Source organism: Arachis duranensis, chromosome 6, assembly GCF_000817695.3.
Source record: "Arachis duranensis cultivar V14167 chromosome 6, aradu.V14167.gnm2.J7QH, whole genome shotgun sequence".
Classification (NCBI taxonomy): domain Eukaryota; kingdom Viridiplantae; phylum Streptophyta; class Magnoliopsida; order Fabales; family Fabaceae; genus Arachis; species Arachis duranensis.
This window is the reverse complement of record NC_029777.3, coordinates 75545328-75566247: the sequence shown is the minus strand read 5'-3', so window position 1 is coordinate 75566247 and position 20920 is coordinate 75545328. Positions and strand designations below refer to the sequence as shown.

General features: G+C 30.5%; 1 protein-coding gene across 1 annotated transcript; it reads left to right on the top strand.

Annotated features, from left to right (window-relative positions):
- Positions 1–17764: 17764 nt before the first annotated feature.
- LOC107457980 (cytochrome P450 CYP94D108) lies at positions 17765–19676 on the top strand. The gene has a single exon (XM_016076181.3). It carries the CDS (start codon positions 17867–17869, stop codon positions 19400–19402), a length of 1536 nt encoding a protein of 511 aa, XP_015931667.1. The 5' UTR covers positions 17765–17866; the 3' UTR covers positions 19403–19676.
- The last annotated feature ends 1244 nt before the right edge of the window (positions 19677–20920 follow it).

Below are 20920 nucleotides of genomic sequence, written 5' to 3'. Positions count from 1 at the left end.
ACTTACTCCGTCATACAATGATTGCAACCCACCCCCATGATGTACACCAATCCAATGGTTATGGTGAGTCTTCTTATGGTTTTCAACCTCAACCACCATACACCCATGAACCACCTACTTAACATTACTCTCAACCATACTCACAAACCGCATCTTACCACCAACCACTGCCATATGATCCTAACTCATATCCACCATACCACCAACCATATGCACCTCAAGAATAACCATATAACCCACACTTAGAACCACCACCTCCATATATACCACCTCAATATTCTCACCAATATGAACCACCTTCGAATTATGAAACCTTTCTCCCAAATAATAAACCCTCTTTTTCACCTCAATATGAAGTTCTCCAACCATTTATTCAAGAACAACAAGAGCTTCGAGCTTTTCTCCAAGAGTAAGAAGAATTTCGAAAGATGCAAGGAAAATTTGTGGCTACCTTAGTCGAAATGATGAATTACTTAGTCCTAATGCGCTCATGCAATCAAGGTATTCTCATTGACAAATATAGAAGATCACTGAACAGCACAGTGAGGATGAGAACATGGAGCCTCAAGGGAAAAAGAGGAGTTGAAGCAAGAATCATAACAAGAGGAGGAATTTGAGATAATTGAACTGGAACGAATGGTTGAAGATTTGAGAGAAGTTGAGTAAGAGACAAGTTGCATTGTTGAAGAAGATCTCACACCAACTAACAATTTCATGGATTTATTTGAGCCTTCCTCCATTGAATTTGAAATGGATATTGGCGTAGACTTTACGCAACTGCCGAGATATAACTCGAGTGGTGGGAAAGAGCTAGAAGAGGTTGGTTAGAAAGAAGATGAATATGAGGAATCTTGTCAAGAGGTGGAGATTGAAGAATCTTATCAAGTGGTAGAAGTTCTTCAAAGGGGACGAACGGGAGTGGAAATTCCTTTATCGAGACCATTGGAGACCTCTCTTCCTAGGTCACCATCCATTCCTTCATTTAAGTGGGTAAAACTCTTATCCTTAAACTTTATTATCCCGCTTGAATATGGTTTGCTTGAAATGGATGGTTAGATTAGAGATCTTTGTGGATTTAAGAGCAAAAGATAGATGATTCATGGTTAAAAATATCATTTTAGGTTCATTAAGGTTAAATCTTCGAAGCTTGGTTTCCATGGTTGGTGTAATGATCAATTTAATGGATTTCGGGGGTGTTTGGGTGCTTTGATGAGACTTCAAAAGTTTGGTCACTCAATTGGAAGCTTCAAGATCAACAAAGAAGGGTATTGACAAACAAAGTTTGGGACCCTGGTATATACTTCAACAATAAACCATCTTGGGGTCTTACTACTTGTTTGGGATTTCTTGAAAACTTGGTACGCACAATTTGGAATTTCGGAGACCATTGGAAGATCAAGCATTGGTGGGGATTTATAGAGGAATTCAAGCATAAGCCGCCTTGACGAGAACCTCATCAACCATCCAACTTAAGGACGATAAATAAAAGTACTAGGTGGGAGACACACTACCATGGCAAAACCTTCTAAACTTTGCTTATTTTTATCATTCTTGTAAATATTTTTCTTAGTTATTAGCTTGATTTGATAGATTTTTATTTTGAATTGCATGGTTGAATGGATGACATAGTTTTTAGAAATTAAAAATATTGTTAATTTGGAGTTTATTTTTTTTTTAGAATGTAAATAATAAGTTAAGAAGCATTGTTTATGCTTGAGTTGTTAAAAAAAAACTCTTTTTATTAGTTTTTTTCTTAATTTGATTATCTATTTTTGTTACATTTCTTAAGTTTTTGGTTAATTTACTTAATTTGGAGTTTAATTTTAGTTTTAAAATGTTAAAATCTACTTAATACTAAAATTGGGTTTTTTCCCAACTAATGAAAGTGAGGTGTCGATTCCTCATGAATCCATTTTCCCACCAAAATGAATGCACTATTTTCTATTCTAAATTTATTTTATAAAAATATTTTTATTATAATTATACTATAATTAGCATTTAAGTAATAATGCATAATTATACTCATTTAGAAAAATATCTTTATTATAGATCTCGCCTTATCTATCTATTCTATCTATTCTAATATATAAAAATCAGATTTTTGCACTTAATGATGAAACTGGTGTAATATGCTCTTAAGGTGTTTCCTGATTTATTTCATTTAATTCGTTAAAGAAAATCAATTATAATTAATTAATTATATCAATTAATTAATTTGATTAGACATTCAAATCTCACCATTTATTATAATTTATAAGAATTGATTAATTATATAAATTATTTGATTTGATTGGAGTAAATATCAAATTATTTAGTAAATGATAAATATGATAACGAAATATATGAATTAATGTAGTTAGTTTATTTTTCTTAATACCATCTATTTATACAAGATAAAACATTTTTTACTCATTCGCTCTCTTTTTTCTCTCCCTCTCTCTCATGTTTAGGATATAATTTTTGTAATTTATTTAATTTTTATTTCTTTTATTTTATTTATCTCCCTCTCTCCTTCCTTCCCTTCTCTTTCTCTCTCCTTCCCTCCCTCTCTCCCTCTCTCTCTCATCTTTAGGATATAATTTTTGTAATTTTATTTAAGAGTAAAGTATCATTTTTGTCCCAACGTTTGGGATAAGTCCCGTGTGTCTCTTTGTTGCTCTTTATTTTAATTATATTCAATGATTTCTCTGTATTGATACTCTTTTTATTTGAATTATCATAATAATTTAGAGTGTATGTTGTGACCCATGTGATATTCGTTAATTTAGTATATCTTTTTAAATAGTTTATGTTATAATGTGTTTAAAGAGTTGACTTAAAATTATAATATGATATATAAATTTATAATAGGATTTATAGTATGCTAAAATATTAGGACATTATCATATAGATATTTTTTATTTGTCTATTAGATTCAACTATATAACTATATAGGATCTTGAAAATTATGCAATTATGTAATTAATTATTTTTTTTATACAATTATTGTATTGATTATTTATATTAGTGAGACTACTTTTATTATTAATATTTATAAATATGCTATTATTTATATAATTGATTGAATCATCATATTCGTTTAAATTTAATTCTATTGATTTAATTATTCAATGTGCTATTTCTATTTTTAAAGAATTTATTAAATTCTAACAATAATTATTATAATTAAAAATAATGTCAATATAAATGATAAACAAATAAACCATACCAAATATAACAACTTAAAAGGGTTACTTTTAAAAGAATATAGTTTTTGATATTTAATTTTTTATTATTTATTAAAAAAAGCATAATTACTTAACGATATTTATTTTTTAAATTCACTATGTATGCAATTTTATTCTTCTTTATTTGACAAAATTGTACTCATAATGGTAATTCTTCTAATGGTGTAAATGCGGATAATTATATTTTTACTTTTTGATATAATCGATATATTATTAATAATGAATAGTAATTAACTCCTCATATTTTTAATCAAAACATTTTGATGATAGTTTCTATTTATAGATATTAATGGATGATTGTTTTTTTAAAAATAAAATGTATTATAATTTTAGGTTATTTCATATTTAATAATAATACTTGATTATTTCTTTAAAAATAAATTGCATTATAATTTTAGTTTATTTCACAATAATAATTAATGTTCAAAATATTGAATTATTCTAATTTTTTTATTTTATATCGTTAGTAGTTAATCCCAAATTAAAAAGATTATGCTGAATTGTTGAATAATTCAAGTATAACCGGAGTTAATTTAGTTTATTTGTTTATTAATATAATTGATTGAAAGCATAAATGATAAATAAGACAAGCAAATAATTAAAAAAATATAATGTTAGTAATTACTTAAAATAGATAACAAAATAAGTTATAGGGTATTACTTTATTTAAATTATTAATAATTAAAAAAATAAAAGGCCAGTAATTATTTTTAAAATAGACATTAAATTTAGTTTTATGGTACTAATTTATTTGAGTTAATAAAATTTTATAATTTTTAAATTTATATCTACTCAATTTATGTATTTTATTTTATTCTACTTTAACAAAAAATTGAGACGTGCATTTTTAATTATTTATCTAAAAAGTATAGCGAAATGAGTTATATCTATTATAATTAATTATCGATAATTGATATCAATTATTTTATTGTATTAATTTGTAATCAATTATTTTATTGTATTAATTTGTAAGATGAATAACGTATAATAAATATTGTGAAATTAGTTATAATAAATTAATAATTAATAAATAAAAAATTAAAAAGGACATTTTTATTACTTTTTAATGGCTACACGTGTTTATAATTTCAGGAATTTTTTATTACTTTTTAATGGCTACACATTTTTATAATTTCATTTTTCCTTTATCTCTTTCTTTCACATTTAGTTCTTTTAATTTATTAAACTAAATTAATTATACTAATTATTTTTATTAACTAATTAAGTATTTTTTTAATAGATTATTATAACTGTATCTTTAGATCATAGGTTAAAAATATTATGAAAAAATATTTTATAAAAGTTGTTGAAAAATAAATATTTTTAAAATGTGTCCTTAAAACACAAATTAACTAAATTATTTTTCAATTTAATGTATTTGATTTATTCAATTGTATTAATTATAACTAATAAATTATGTAATTTGATTTGATTAGGATAAATACTTCATCATTTAATATTTTATTTGATTCATTAAATTACATTAATTATAACTTCAAATATTTAATTTAATTAGAGTAAATATCAAATTATTTTAAATTTTGTTTGATTCATTAAACCAAATTAATTATAACTAATTTATTATTTAATATGATCGAGATAAATATTAAATTATTTAATAAATAATATATAAAGAAATGAAATAAATGAACTCAATTAATTCAAATACAAAGAAATAAATGTAATCAATTAATTCAACTTATTATCTTATTATTTTATATATCTCTTTTCTCTTTCTCTATTTTATACTTCACGTAATTTATAATTTTTTATTTTTTTTTCTATCTTAATTTTGCTAATTTTTTTATGATTTTTTTACATTAATTCTTTTTTATTTGTTTTGATTAATAATTTTTAAAGGTATTATTATTTTATTTAAAGATAATTTAAATTTTTTGTAATATTTTTATAAGAGTTGATTAATAGGTTCTTTTTTTCAAATATTTTTTTGAAATTTTTTTAATAAGATCGTATTTTGATTTTTCTTTTTCATCCTTTGTATTAATTAATTATATTAATATTCTATTGTAATACATTTTTTATCTACTTCACACATTATCTTTTCTATCTTCTTTTACTTTTTTTAATTGCTCTTTTTACTTTATTTTTAATTATTTATTTTACTTTTACTTCTCATATATAGATTTATTATATTTCATTACAGGTTCTTTTTGAATTTAAGTGATTTTTTAAGTTATATTTTACAATTGATGCTTTTATTTTGTTTAGTGTATTTTTTTAGTGTGTTTAAGATAATAATCTGTAAATATATATTCTATTATATAAAAATTAAATTTATGCATTTAATAATAAAACTGTCGTGGCATCACTGGCATATTTTTTATGGTGTTTTTCGATTTATTTTTTTTAACTCATTAAATTCAATTTATTATAATAAATTAATTATATCAACTAATTGATTTGGTTAATTATTTAAACATCATACAATTTATTATCATTTCCATCAATCAATTAATTGTAATTCAAATTGAATGATTATTTTGTTACGAAATTATTATTTCTTAATTTATTTATGGGCAATACATATATTAATTATAATCGTAAATTAAGCTATTTTACATTAAATAACTTATATAATGGTCATCTCATTTATTATCATAAATGTTGAACTAAATAAGTCATTATTACTTTTGATTTAGAATTAAATGAGAATAAAACCAAAGATACTATTTTATTTGGCCTTTAGAGTTTAATGGGTGTCACACTCAAATATAAATAGTAACTTCCGGATTTTGGTTTCCAACACATCAAAGCCATCTCCGTAACTCTTTTTCTATAAAAGGAATTGCGATTCAACTCTGTCAGGGACACAGAAGGTTTTTAAAGAATAAGGGAATGGTTTGAATTTGCATGAATTCTAAATGTTTGAACTTACGATTTTGTTTCAGTTGGTTGCCGTTACGAGAATGACTCTAATCTATACGTGTCTAAGGAAATATTATTTAAGTAATTTATTTCTAATATTAGTATTTGATTAAATTAGTTTTAGAGAAATTTAAATTGTTGACTCAATTTATATATTACGACTATTCTTTTTTAATATATTTTTTTACATTTTTTAACATAAAATTTCTTTTTTTCTGATTTTTAAGTTTATTTTCTTTCTTGGATATATGTATCACCTTTTTTTCTTATTTTATATTTCAGATTAGTAATGTAATTATTAAAAAATGTATTTAAAAAAATATATTAAAACATCACTATTTTTTTTAAAAAAAGAAAGATAGTGAAAAAAAGAAAAACAAAAAATCAAAACATCACTATTAAAAAACTATTAATATGCGTATAAATGGGTTGGGATTGAGTAATATATATGGATATAAAAAATAAAAATTATTACACGATTGTAGAATAAAAAATAATTATATATATATATAATGAAATAATTATAACAAAAAATAATTAATATATGTGATTTAAATATTTTTAATAATCGGTAACATAGAGTTTGACAAAATATAATTCATATTTTTTTATTTATGTATATATATAGAATTATTTAAATGGTTCTCATGGATAATAAAATAAGTTGATTATTTTCTATGATTCTTTCAAGTGATGCTAGGTCCATTTTATAAATATTTTTTGTTCATATTTTAACTTTTATTTGATAAGTAAACCCTTACACAAATCAAAGACGGTGTGATTTTATAGATTTATAAGTGCTAATAGTCTTTATATTTAATTTGTTTTATAGTGTGATAATAGCCAATATATTTGTTGGTAGATTTAACTATTATTATATTATTTATAATCACATTCAGTATATATGTATGATTTATTAAAAAATAAATTATTAAAACCGATTAATAACCATTTTAAAATTAATCCAATTAACACTAAATTAAAAAAAATACATAACATGTTACTTTTATATTAATCAAATTATTATAATTTAAATTAATTTTTAAAAAAATAATTTAAAATTACAATTTTAACCGTGTATTGCACGGGTAATTACACTTGTTTAGGTTAGAAAATCCAGTTTTTAAGATTAATTGGTTATTGCTTTAAAAAAAAAGATTTTGTGCGTACGCACTCAAAGTTCAAACCAAGGTTACGAAAACCGAACCGGTCAATAAACCGGTGAGGCAACTGGTTTACTAGTTCAATGATTCGATCGGGTTCCATCGGTTTAATTAAATATTAAATAAAATTATTAAAAAATTAATATATAATTTTAAATATTTAAATTCAATAATTTCTAAGTCAAAAAATTTTAATATGAAAATAATTTTAGAGTTATACTTCAACATGAGACTAAAAAGTAGTATAACTCAAAATTTGATATTAGTAATATTTTTAAAAAATTTATTAATAAGGTTTGGTTGACTAATGTATACTAGTTAAACACGGACAAAATTACAACTGCAAAATTATAAGAACTCATAACAATGAACCAAAAATTAGAGAGATAAGCACGGTGGATACAATTTGTTCTTAATGCATAATATAATTTTTTTTCTACAATGAAACCAGAAGCACTAATAAATTTTTTCTCCCCTGATTGGTTAGCTGCTAAACTCTAAACATGTTAAGAAACCAAACTAGTGAACCTCTAATACAGTAGCTTTAGGAATGTAACAATATAATCGGCAACAACAGCAGATCCCAGGTAATAGAATGTGGTGGTGTACTGGTGTCCTCATTGACAATTTGGAATACATCAATTTCAACTTCTAAATGGACCTTCTTCTTCCCAAGCTTCTATTCTAACTTTAACCCGTTCACCAATAAAGTAAATATATTTCCACTTGAGCCTATATCGTTTTGTAACCAATTTACTCTTTTCTTCTTGGCCAAGTTTTCTAAAGGTATTTGCCACTCGTCTGACCGTATCTTCATCAGGTTTTACCTGCAACTCCTCCATGTTTACAAAATATCTAACTTATAAACATGATAGCTCCATGTCAAAGCATAGAAGAATTTACCTTATAATTGCTGAACAGCTTGCATCAAGGTATAGTAAGATTGATAGTACAATAAAAATATATCTCAATCATCTTTTCTGGCAAATGATGATGATCATATAATGTGACCATTCTAGAAAACAATCTCTTTGAAACAAAACGTGTGTGAGCATGTACAATCATATTCCACAATGCCATGATTGATTGAATTGGGTGAGAAATTTGCCATGGCTAAAGAAGCTTATCCGAATCTAAAATTCTGAAATCCAAATTACAAATTACATACAAAATCCAAAATCCAACCTTTAGAATGATTAATTCATATAATTCAGAATTCAAATCAAGAACACAGACTAATAAACAAATAAATAATTCAGCAACCAAAATCATGAAGCATCAACTCATTTCATCATGAACAAATCCTGAACAGATACCAAATCATGAACAGTAACTCGAACAAAATTTTTTTGATGACCTCATCATGAATCTAGATAACAAATCATGAACAGATACCAAAACATGAACACAGCTAACAAAACATGAACACAGACTTAACAAATCATGAACAGAAAAATTATAAAATCAAGCACAGATAATAAATCATGAACAAATCGCAAGCTAATAAATCATAAAATCAATCACAAAAAATCAGAAGGCAGCGAGGTGGAAAGAGGAGGCGACGATTAAATAGGAGGCAAGGTGGAAGGCAGAGTATTACCGGCGGCGAGTAAGGGCAACGATGGAGGAGACGAGCTCGGCGACGACGATGGAGGAGAGGAGCTCGGCGACGACGAATAGGGGCTGTGGGATGTGGGATGCGGTGGCGATGGCGGTGGGATGCGGTGGTGGCTATGCGACGGCGAAGAGGGGCTGCTCCATCGTGGGTGGCTATGCGACGGTGGGTCTGCCTGTGGTGGCTATGGTGTCTCTTGGGAGAGTGTGAGAGTTGAGAGTTGAGACTGAGATTAGGGTTCGTGGCTTCGTGTGTTTAGCTTCTCTTGTTTTCTTTTTTTTTTACCTTCAAAACGACGCCGTTTTGAAGTTTTATCCAAACCAAAAACCGCTAAAAAATCGAACAGTTCTTTCGATTCACTGGTTAACCGTCGGTTTAACCGATTTTCTCACCAATTTTTTGTCACGGTTTCCGACTTTACCCGGACTAATTAGGTGACCGATTCCCGATTTTTCCGGTTGAACCGGCTGATCGGGTTCGGTTTTCAGAACTATGGTTCAAACGCTCTAATCCGTGCCCCGCACAGTAGGGGTGTGCATGGCCCGGCCCGGCCCGAAGATCCGGCCCGGCCCCGAACACTTTTGGGGCTAATTTGGTGTGATTTCATCGGGTTTAGGGTCGGGTATGGGTCTCAAAAATAGACCCGGTCATTATTTCGGGTCGGGTCCGGGTCATAGCTCAGGTCACCCGAAATCGGCCCGGTGGCCCGGTCATCATACACAATTAATATTTTGTGTTATTAGTGATGGATGATGACTATTATTATGTGAAATTTAAGTATTGTAAACCTTGATATTTTGTATTACTAGTCATTATATATAAGACTATAAGTTAATGTTTTATATTTAAAATGCATAAGACTTTAGACTAATGTATAATCTTGTGTTATTTGTATTGATTTAAATATTTGGTGTTATTAGGCAATATTAGTATTGATTATGATTATGCTTTAATTTTAGAGAAAAGTTGGTTCTTATTATATTTTTCTAAGTGAATTTTACCATATCAAATAATAGTTGGAGTTTTGAAAATTTGGATATTTTTACATGCTAACTTACAAGAAGGTATCAAGGTAATATAATGTTAATGACCCGGTTTTCACCCGGTTTTTACCCGGTTTAATCGTGGCCCGAAAGTGTATAGGTTTCATCGGGTCTAGGGTCGGGTTCGGGTCTAACAAATAGACCCGGTATATATTTCGGGTCGGGTCTAGGTCACATCAAACCCGATTTCACCCGGCCCATGTACACCCCTACCGCACAGTATTGTGCATCCGCACGTATTAAAAAAAAAAAATGAAACTCCCCTGCGAACCCTCGTTCTTCTTCCCTCATTCTTCTTCTTTCTCCTTCCTGCTTTTCAACTGAACCACCAGCCTCCAAAACCACCATCCTAGCCCTTCTTTCTCATCTTTCTTCTTCTTCATATTCTTCTTCTTCCCCTCTCCTCTCTCTTTCGCGAACCACCATCACAGACCCCCTTCTCGCATTTCCTCTTCTCCCTTACCGCTGCCGCCGTCCAGCCTCCTTCCTCTTCCTCTGTTTGCCGGCCACCATTGTCCTAACCACTGGCGAGCTACCCATTCTTCTTCTTTCTCCACCCTTCCCCTCTCCTCTGACCATCATCACCTCCTCTTTCTCAAACACAACGCAGAACCACCTCTGATCATCATCACCGTTCACCTCCCTCTCCGCCGGCAACGTCGTGGACCTCCGCCGAGCCCAGGACCACCGCACCAGCTTCTGGCCACCATCACCATCGGCCTCGAACCAAAGCCCACCGCGTCAGAGACCCTCCTCTTTGCGCTACTCTAGCGCCACTATAGCCAACCCTCTTCTCTCTCCGTGTCGTAGAACCACCGCCACCGCTGCCCGAACCTGTTCCCGCTAGCTCTCCATCTCTCGCTAACGCAGAGCTCTAGCCTGATTTATTTTTGTTTTGTTCTTCATTACAGGTTCATGAACCAACCCATTTTCAGTTCCTTTAATTTTCGTTTAGTTTAAATTAGGTTTAATTAGAATTTTAGTTTAAATTTTCAACCAGTTTCATGATTAGTTCAGCTTAGTTTTTATTTTCTTTTAGTGGATTTAGGTTGTTAAGATAGGATTAGCTTAGGCTATTAGGTTCTGAGAATGCCGAAAAGTGTTTGGATTGAATTGAATTGCTGAAAATTGCTGCTGAATTCGTTTGGGCTGAAAGCATTGAAATTGTTGATTTGCTATAACTGCTGCTAGAATTGTTTGGAAATTGTTTGACTGTATTCATGATTTGCTGTTTTGTTGCTGAATTGCTGGAAATTTGTTATTGAGATTGGTTGAAAGTTGTTTGATTGTGTGGAGATGCGCTATTTTACTGGCGGTTTTGATGAATTTTTTATGCTGAAATTGACGGAATAATGTTTGATTGTTGCATGTTTGATTGTTTGGAATCGTTTTGATTATTTAGATATTTGTTAATTCACTACGTTAAGGTTGTTATTGCTGAAAACTTGCTGCTGTTAGTTGGATTTAAAGTGGAATTAGGATTCTCTGGTGTTAGTTTGTACATAATTAATCATGATTATGCTTCTTGAGTTTGAATCTCATTTGGTTTGACTGGATTGACTGATATTGCTGCTGAATTATTGAGATATATTGCTGATTTCTGTATAATTGATGCTGATTTTGTGAATGGATGTTGAAAAAAATGCTTGGCTGTGTTATTTGAGTTGTTTGATGCATTTGCACACCTAGTGTTCGATAAAATTCCTTAAAGAGTTTTAAATAGAATTTTGGTTCAATTCTTAGAAATCAATGCTTGCTTTCACATTATTATTGTTATTATGCATTGATGTGAATGTGAGGATCTCTAATTGACCAAAATTTTTGAATTTTTGAATGATTGAGGCCTTGGTCTAATGGTACAAGATTAATTATATTGGTCCTAGGTAACCCAACTATGTCAACTTTGTATGCTCTTTTGGTTAATTGGTTTTGGGTTATAATAGGAATGCTTTTCAATTCTTGGAATTAATCTTGTGTTATTGATTATAGGAAGTACATTGGTGTTGAACTTGTTCCTCTTACTTTGCTTGAACATTGTTCTTGTTTAATTCATACACTGTTGTTTGTGATACGAATCTATGACTATTTTGGATTTTGAATTGCATGTTGTAGCTACCATATGATTTAGAATGTTTAACTTTGTTTGGCATAATTCATTAGGTCTAATTTGTGATGGTGGATTGCTTGAGATGCTAACATTTGTATTAATTGAGTTTTTGGTGTGTATGTAATCGTATCATTTCATTTTGTTTTTTTTAATTGAATTTCAATCACTACATATCATAATACTAAAACTCTTCTTTTATACAGTCTTTCACCATTACATCAATTTTGAGATTGCCTAAGTGTTAATTGAGCTTCTTGTTGCTTGTTTACTTATTTTTAGCTTGTAAATGTTTTGAAAATCACTTTAGGCATACTAATTGAGTTGAATTTGAACTTTGATTGAAATAATGTGGCATAGTGCTTTCAATTCTACAATGTGGATATTCTAAACCGCCGGCAAACTTAGAATTTACACATTGCTTTTCTTCATGTCACAAACGCATCAATTCAACTCATTTTAGTGTACTCAACCTCACTTTCTTGTTTAAGTGTTGCTTTGGCTTCATTGCTTCTACATTTAATATTTAATTTGCAGTCAATTAAGCACCTTTTGCTTTCAATTCTCTTTTACTTTTTTAGGATGAGTCATTGTAAACAACAAGGAAAGCTGATGAAGCAAGGCGATGGACATGGATACGGAAGATACCCTATAAAAAGCATGCTTAGTGAAGCACAAGCCCCTTTGGTCTTAGTTAGTGCATAGAGGACTGTGCGACATTCAAGTGTGGGGGAGGTTTTGAGCGGAAATTTTGTTTGTAAAGACACTTTTTCCAAACACCTTCACATTTCATTTTTGACTACTATGTTTTCTAGATTTTCTGTTAGCTATTTGGTTACTTTGAATTCTCTTTTAGTAGTTGCATTTTATTTTGGTTTGTGTATAACTTTGTTATCTTTTCTAGTTTTACTTTTTGTTAATTGCATTTTATTTTGGTTTGTACATAACTTAGATATCTATTCTAACTTTAATATATTTTCTTCTCTTAATATGGTTTGTACATATATCGCTTTATCTTTTAGTTGTGATTGGATAATGTGAATAATAGGACCTAGTTTATTTTTCTTTTTGCACGTGATGATTTGGATTGATAGAGAATAGGGAAAGGACTTAGAAATTTTTGCTTTTCATCCAACCACATCATAATACATATACATATCATAAGCTTAGTTAAAATAATTAATTTTTAAGATAATTTTCTTATAGGGTAACCCATTGATTTGAGTTAAATTTTTTATTGAACTTGCTTGAAAAACATTGTAGAACATAGATTAGAGCTAGAACATACAATCAAGTGAGATTTGAACTCTAATGTGTGGTTGCATTATATTAACCACTATTTTATTCTTATGTGTGTTATTTTCTTTCTATGATTGTAATTTTTTATTTGTTAATTATTTGTCTAATATTTTTTGTATGAATACATTTATATGATTGAGACCTTTATTTTATCAGAATTCATTACCTAAATAGCCTTACCCTTTCTATTTACCATTGTTATTCAATTTTGAGCCTTTTTAATCCCGTTTTGTTTTAATGTTTAGCACAACACCACTCTTAAGTGAAAAACAATATATGTTTTAAATTTAGATATTTGATTAGCTTAGGTTAGTGAGTGTGTATCATCTAAGTGTGGGGGAGTGGAGTTTGAGAATATGGGTAGAAAGTAAAATGGGTATTTTGGATTTTTGTTAAAATTTTGGGGATTAAGTACATATTCATACATTTAATGCTTAAATCATATGCATTAATCTCTTGTGTATATATTATGTTTCAAAAGAAAAGAAAAGAAAAAAAAATAAAAAAGAGGACAAATGTTACCCTAAAAGTAAAGTTGAAAAAAAAATATAATACAAGTGATGTGAATTGAAAAGAATGCGTGTGTAGAAAAAAGTGAATAATTGATAGCTAGATTTTGTATTAGAGTTGAATAGGTTGTCATAGGTTTGATGGGAGTTTAAGTTAATCAAAGATTGAATTTCAAGTCCACTTAGCCAAATACAATTCTACCTGAATCTTAGCCTCATTATTATCCTTGAAAAGTTCTCATGATACTTGCACGCATACATTGCCAATTTTAATTCACTTTTCTTTCATTTGATACCTTAATATATTTGAGTAATTTAAGGTTTTGAAGGAAATGATGACTTGAAGAAGTGGAAGAAAAGCATGTAAAAGTGGAAGAATTCATAAAAAAAATGAAGGATTTGTAAAGTTGTCAATCCTGACATTTTCACACTAAATTGATCATAACTTAAGTTACAAATGTCCAAATGAGGCAATTTCAGTGGCATTAGAAAGTTAACATCCGAGGTCTCAAAATGATATTCATATGCCTATAGCAGACATTAAGTTTGAGTGTGTGTGTGTACGCAGATAATGGTGCGTACGCACACGCCTAAACGCGTGCCTCATTTAATGCAGCACGTGACTCATGATTTTTAGTCCATTTTGGGTCCAATCCAACTCATTTCTAATGCTATTGAACCAAAAATTGAAGAGGGATGAAAGTAGTATAGTTTAGATTTTTTAGTTTAATTTCTCCTTAGATTTAGTTTTTAATCTCGTTTTAGTTTAGTTTTCTATATTTTTTCTTATTCTATCCTCTTAATTCACTTAGTTTTTACTGTTAGTTTCTTATTTTATGCTATTTTACTTTCACGAACACTTGTGAATTTGGTTTTCTATTAATGGAATATTGATGTTTTTCATGTTATTGATACTTACTTGAGTTATCTTCATTGTTTTGTTGAGTTTGGTAGTTATAACTTTTATAATTCATACAATTTATGATGTTTTATTTATATGCCCTCTAAGTGTGTGATAAAATGCCTCTTTTAGTTATTGAGTATTTTTTCACACTCTTAGCTTGGGATTGAGTACTTAGGTGGCCTTAAATCATTGATGTCCAATATTGATTGGTGATTTAGGGTTGTTAGTTGATTTTGTTTCTACTAACACTAGTCTTTCATTAAACTAATTAATGAGTTGGCTAGGATTTGTGGATTAAGATCAATTATGTCTATTTGACTTACATTCGATGTTAGAGTTAATTAAATGGGATTATTTCTTCATAATTGCCACGTTTGTGGTCAATGACTAGAATAGAAAATTTTAACTCTCAACCCTTGTCAAGACTTTTTTTTTGCCATTTGAATTTTCTTTTCTTTGATTAATTGCTTTGAGTTTAATTGAGTTTTCTTTACCTTTTTGTCTTTCAAATTCTTGTTTATTATTATCAATTCCCATTTTCCATAGCCAATAATGTGCACACCTCACTGCAATTCTATAGGAGAACGACTCGGGACTTAAAAGTCCCAATTTTTATTAATTTAAATTGAGATAATTATTTAAATTTTGATTAGGATTATTTGTTGGTTTTACTCTATTATTAACAAAGAAATTCTTTTTTGAAAAATTCTAAACCAACGTTTGGCCTTCGTCAAAAAGCTTGAAATGGCGTTGGATGATATTAAGGTGGCGTTCAACGCCGTCTATTACGTGAAGCCCACAATATGAGAAATCCTCACCGTTAATGATAAAAATTCCTTGGGATTTAATGGAGAAAAGATACATTCATTGCGAATCGAATTTTTAAATTGAAAATTGAGATTTACTTTTAAAAAAAGGAGATTAAAAGCTCAGCACGAGGATCTCTTCACCTTCGTTCAATTTTCGTTTATCATAAACATTAGGATTTTAATTTTTCTACACTATAAGCAATTAAATTTTCATTGTATAGGTTTGGCTCTCTATTTATTTTGATAGATTAATATTACTGTTCTTGTATTTTGATTAATGCACTGAAATTTAATTTAAAAATTGAGTTTCGTTCTTCATCTTAAGGGTTAAAGTGTATTAGAAAATAATTTTTATCTAAATTGAATTCCTCTATTATCTTAAAAGGTTAAAATAACTTCGTTGTTTCATTCTTCATTTTACCAGAGGAACACGTGTCTTAGGGCCCCTACAAAAAATGCTACAAGTGATGCTAGAGACTAGTTCTGAGATGATGTCGGTAGACTTATACCTAGATGGTAGAATAATTGTAGGATAGATAGTCCTTATTTTTTAGACTTTGCCTTAATTTTAAAGTCTTTTGAGGGATAAAATTTGATATTTTCTTTAATTAGTTCGAATACCAGATTAGGAGTTTGTTGCATGAACTATGTATTTAGAAAATATTTATGTGTATATGTGCGTGTATTAACAAGTCAAACAAGTCCATTCAAACTAACTCTGCAACGACTGCTTACGTAGTTGGTGAAGACATCTGTGACAACGCTCGACGCTTCTAATAGTAGTCGGCGGGGTTGTGTGTGTATTAACAAGTCAGTCAAGTCCGTTCAAACTAACTCTGCGACGACTACCTGCGTGGTTGGTGGAGACATATGTGATGATGCTCCACGTCTCCAGTGGTGGTCGGCAGGACCGCGCAAGTCCAACGGTGGTCGGTAGTATTTGGTGAACGTGGTAGCAGTAGCCGTTAGATAAGAACAACAACTACATGTATAATCACTAATCAATTAGGATTTGTGTGATTATTATTTTACTATGTATTATTAATAAAATTAAAATAAAATTAGATTAATTTATTAGAATAATTTTTTAGGTCAATTCTATGGTGTCTATGAGTTTTTGTCTAAATTTTACCTAACTTATTTTTTGTAATAAGTTTTAATTTTTTAAAAATTATTTATTTTTATATTTTTTAAATTAAATAATAATTTTTAACCTTTTTTAGTAAATAAATACCACTTTTTAAATACTATAGCATTGACTATTTTTTTTTTATGTTGGACTGAATTTGTACTTAATTGACTTTAGTTGACTACCCCTCTAATTATTTTCTAGTAGAGTTTATTTTAATACTTCATCAACAATCCAACGACAATTCATGAATCCCTGTAGTACCTCCTTGTTTTAGTCAACACAACCAATAGAAATCATGCGGTAGACTTGGTTCATCGAAAACACACAAGATAATAAATACAATAATAATATAATAATATCTATATGAATATCGAAATTAAACTTACTTTTTTTTAATTTTTATTAAAAATATTATTTTTATATCAAAATTCTTTATCAAAATTAATTATTATATATATATTTATATAAATATATGTATAATTTAATTTATTCTTAATATAAATTTTATATTTTAATATTTATTTTATATTATTACTTAATTTTTTAATTATCAATTTTTGTATGCATGTATATTTTTATTTCATCACAACGTACACACATGCCACGTGTGCGTTTTTTAATTTAAATATGAAAACAAAATTGATATTGGATTTGGTTATGAAAAAAAAGATGCTTTACAACATTGCGTGTCAGTGAAACAGAATTCGAACCGTACGAGTTTTCTCTCATTAAACAGACGGTCTGAGTCCTCTTTCATAAAAAAGGAAAAAACAATTACAAGCAATAGAGAGAGTCTAATTTTCATCTTCAGAAATTCAAATTTCTCTAACTATAAAACGGACTATGCGATTTGTTATGCAAAATTTTAAAATAAAAAAATTCACATATAGTCCGTGCTTTTCTATCTCATACTGACAAAAGTTGTCCCGAATATTTGTCTTCTACCCCATGAAACCATACCACCGCAGAACACACAAGCCTTCCATATTAAAAAATTTGAGCCCCATGCGTGTTAGCGTGCACTTATATTATCCACTTGTGCAGCGTTGCCTGTGTCCACCTATAAAGCCACTAATATTGATCGTGCCAGAACAAAAAACTACAAACACTGATATACACACCCCTCAAGCCTTATCATTACTTCTTCAATTCATTCTCTTTAGATATTCAAATCCATGGAACTTTTCTCAACCCAAACCCTTCTTCTCTTCCTCTCCTTTCTCACCTTTCTCTACCTCCACAACCGAAATCCCAAAACTAGACCCCCGGGCTTCAAAGCCTACCCTCTCGTGGGCTCACTTCCTGACTTCCTCCTCAACCGCCATCGCTTCCTCGACTGGACCACAGACGTCCTCCGCAACTGCCCCACCCACTCCGCCGTCTTCCGCCGCCCCGGTAAGGTCCACGGTATCATCACAGCCAACCCAGACAACGTCGAGCACATCCTCAAGACCAATTTCCATAACTACCCTAAGGGTGAACGCTTCAACTACCTCCTCCGAGACTTCCTCGGTCAAGGAATCTTCAACTCCGACGGCGATCTCTGGAAACTTCAACGCAAAACTGCAAGCTACGAGTTCAACACCAAATCGCTTCGAAACTTCGCCATCCAAAACGTCACCGTCGAGATCCAAACGAGGCTCATTCCGTTGCTCCAAAGAGCTTCCAAATCTGAATCCGTCCTCGACTTGCAGGACGTTCTTGAGCGATTCGCGTTTGACAACATTTGCAAGCTAGCCTTCAACGTCGACCCGGCCTGCCTAGACGGAGGCTCTGGCGATGCCGCGGTCGGCGCTGAATTCATGCGCGCGTTCGAGGACGCCGCCACACTCAGCTCCGGGAGGTTTATGAGCGTATTTGGGTGGGTATGGGAGCTCAAGAAGTTTCTCAACGTTGGAAGTGAAAGGAAGCTTAGGGAATCAATCTGCACCGTACACGCGTTCGCTGATAATATCATACGGTCCAGAATGGAAGCAAAGGACCCCCACAACGATGACATGGACCTTTTATCGCGGTTCATGGCCAAAGAGGAGAACTCCCCTGAGTTTCTACGCGATATTGTTATAAGCTTCATTTTGGCGGGGCGCGATACAACGTCATCTGCGCTGAGTTGGTTCTTTTGGATTCTCTCTTCAAGGCCTGACGTCAAGGATAAGATAATCAAAGAAATCGAAACCGTTCGTGCGTCGTGCGAAAAGCGTGATTACGGGGAGGCATCTTTTGGGTACGAAGAATTGAAGGAGTTAAAGTACTTACACGCCGCGATTACGGAATCAATGAGGTTGTACCCTCCCGTTCATGTCGACACGATGGCGTGCTTGAACGACGACGTTTTGCCGGATGGTACAGGGATTAAGAAGAATTGGTTTGTGACTTATCATACTTACGCGATGGGGAGGATGGAGAGTATTTGGGGGAGTGATTGCGTAGAATTTAAACCGGAAAGGTGGTTTGATGAGGAGGGTGGGGTTTTTCGAACCGAAAGCCCGTTTAGGTATCCGGTTTTTCATGCCGGAGCGAGGATGTGTTTGGGAAAGGAGATGGCTTATATTCAAATGAAGTCTATTGTGGCAGCTGCCATGGAGAGGTTTGAGATCGACGCTGTGGATAAGGACACGTGTCCGGAGCAACATATGTCATTGACTTTGAGGATCAAAGGTGGGTTGCCAGTGCGAGTGAGGCCAAGGGAGTGCGTGATGTCAACTGCCTGAGGAAATAATTCATTACTTAACGCTAAACATAGATATTTTAGTCAAGCACATGTAGAGGGAAGGAATCCTGTCCCGAACATGTAAAATGGTCGTAGCTAGGTGTTGGGGGAAAATAAATAAGTTCTGTGCTTGAAGTAGAAAGTTGTTTTATGGGACTCATCGAAAATGTCATATCGATAAGGAGGTGAATTTTGATTGATAAGGATTCATAGAAGAAAAATGAAATAATCGAAAAAATAAAAAATTGATAAATGAAGCTAATTGATGGTAGTTATTCGTATTGTGCAAAAGAGTAGAAATAGTTATTCAAAAATTAATGCATGTAGGAGTTATATTTGAATTTGATTTGTGAAAGACTTTTATAAATAGGTGAATGTTCGAAAAAAGAAAGTTAGAATCTCATATTAAAAAATACTTTTGCAGACTCACATTCACAGCAAATTTTTGAATATGTTCAGAGTTTTTTTTATAGGATTTTTTCTATGTCTTTTAATTTTTTTTTAAAATTCTTGTCGTATTTACTTTTCTTGTAAATTTATCTTTTAAGTAATTTTATTTTTTCAATCTTCTTTTAAGATAGATTCGGCGTTTGTATTTGATTTCAAAAGTCCTTCAATCTTATTAAAGATAGTTTACTATTTTATTTAAATTTAATGTTATTTATTTTAATTTCAGTCATTTTATTTTTAAATTTATTTTGTTTTTCTTTTAGTTTTTTCATGTTATTTTATTCAATTGAGAAAACCTTTGATGCACTTTCAAAAATTAATACTCACAAGAGAAATAGATTTTACTCCCAAATCATTAAATATCAAACTACTTAAATTTGCTAAAAATCAAAACACTAGGTTAGTTGCGCTTGGTATAGGACTATAGGAAGTGTAGGGATTCACATAATAATTAATGGGATAAACAAATGTCACCTCATTGTTTTAAATTTAATTGGAATTAGGTACATGGAATAATAATTATTCTCTACATACAAATCATTTTATCATACAAGTTATTTTATCCTAAATCACCCTCACACGTACGACTTAAACAAGTATATTCCACACGCCTCTTAATTTCATAGATTTTTCAATCAACGCACAAATATATATCTTCCTTTTTCAAAAGGATTTCGTTTCTTTTTTGAATTTTGTCTGCGTTTTTCTTCCTTCGTTTTCGTGCGTTCTCTTTGCGTTCTCTTTCGTTGTTTTCATGCGTTTCTCCTTATATTCTCTTTCTTCGTTTTTTTCCGATTTACTTTGTTTTCTACGTTCATTTTTGAAATCAAGCTCTGAAATCGTTTTGAAGATAATGAATGATTCAAGTTCAGATTGTCAACTGAACCAGATCGAAATGGATCATTGTTTTGAATCTAACGAAGTATCTAAGGTGCAGTTGAATTCCAGTTAATATTTTCGATAGTAGTTTATGATTATCTAGGTGAATAATGTTGTGAACTTTGCTTGTGAAAATTGCTGTTCATTGTTGATTATTTGAATTGAATGTAATGTAGTTGTTCTGATGAAT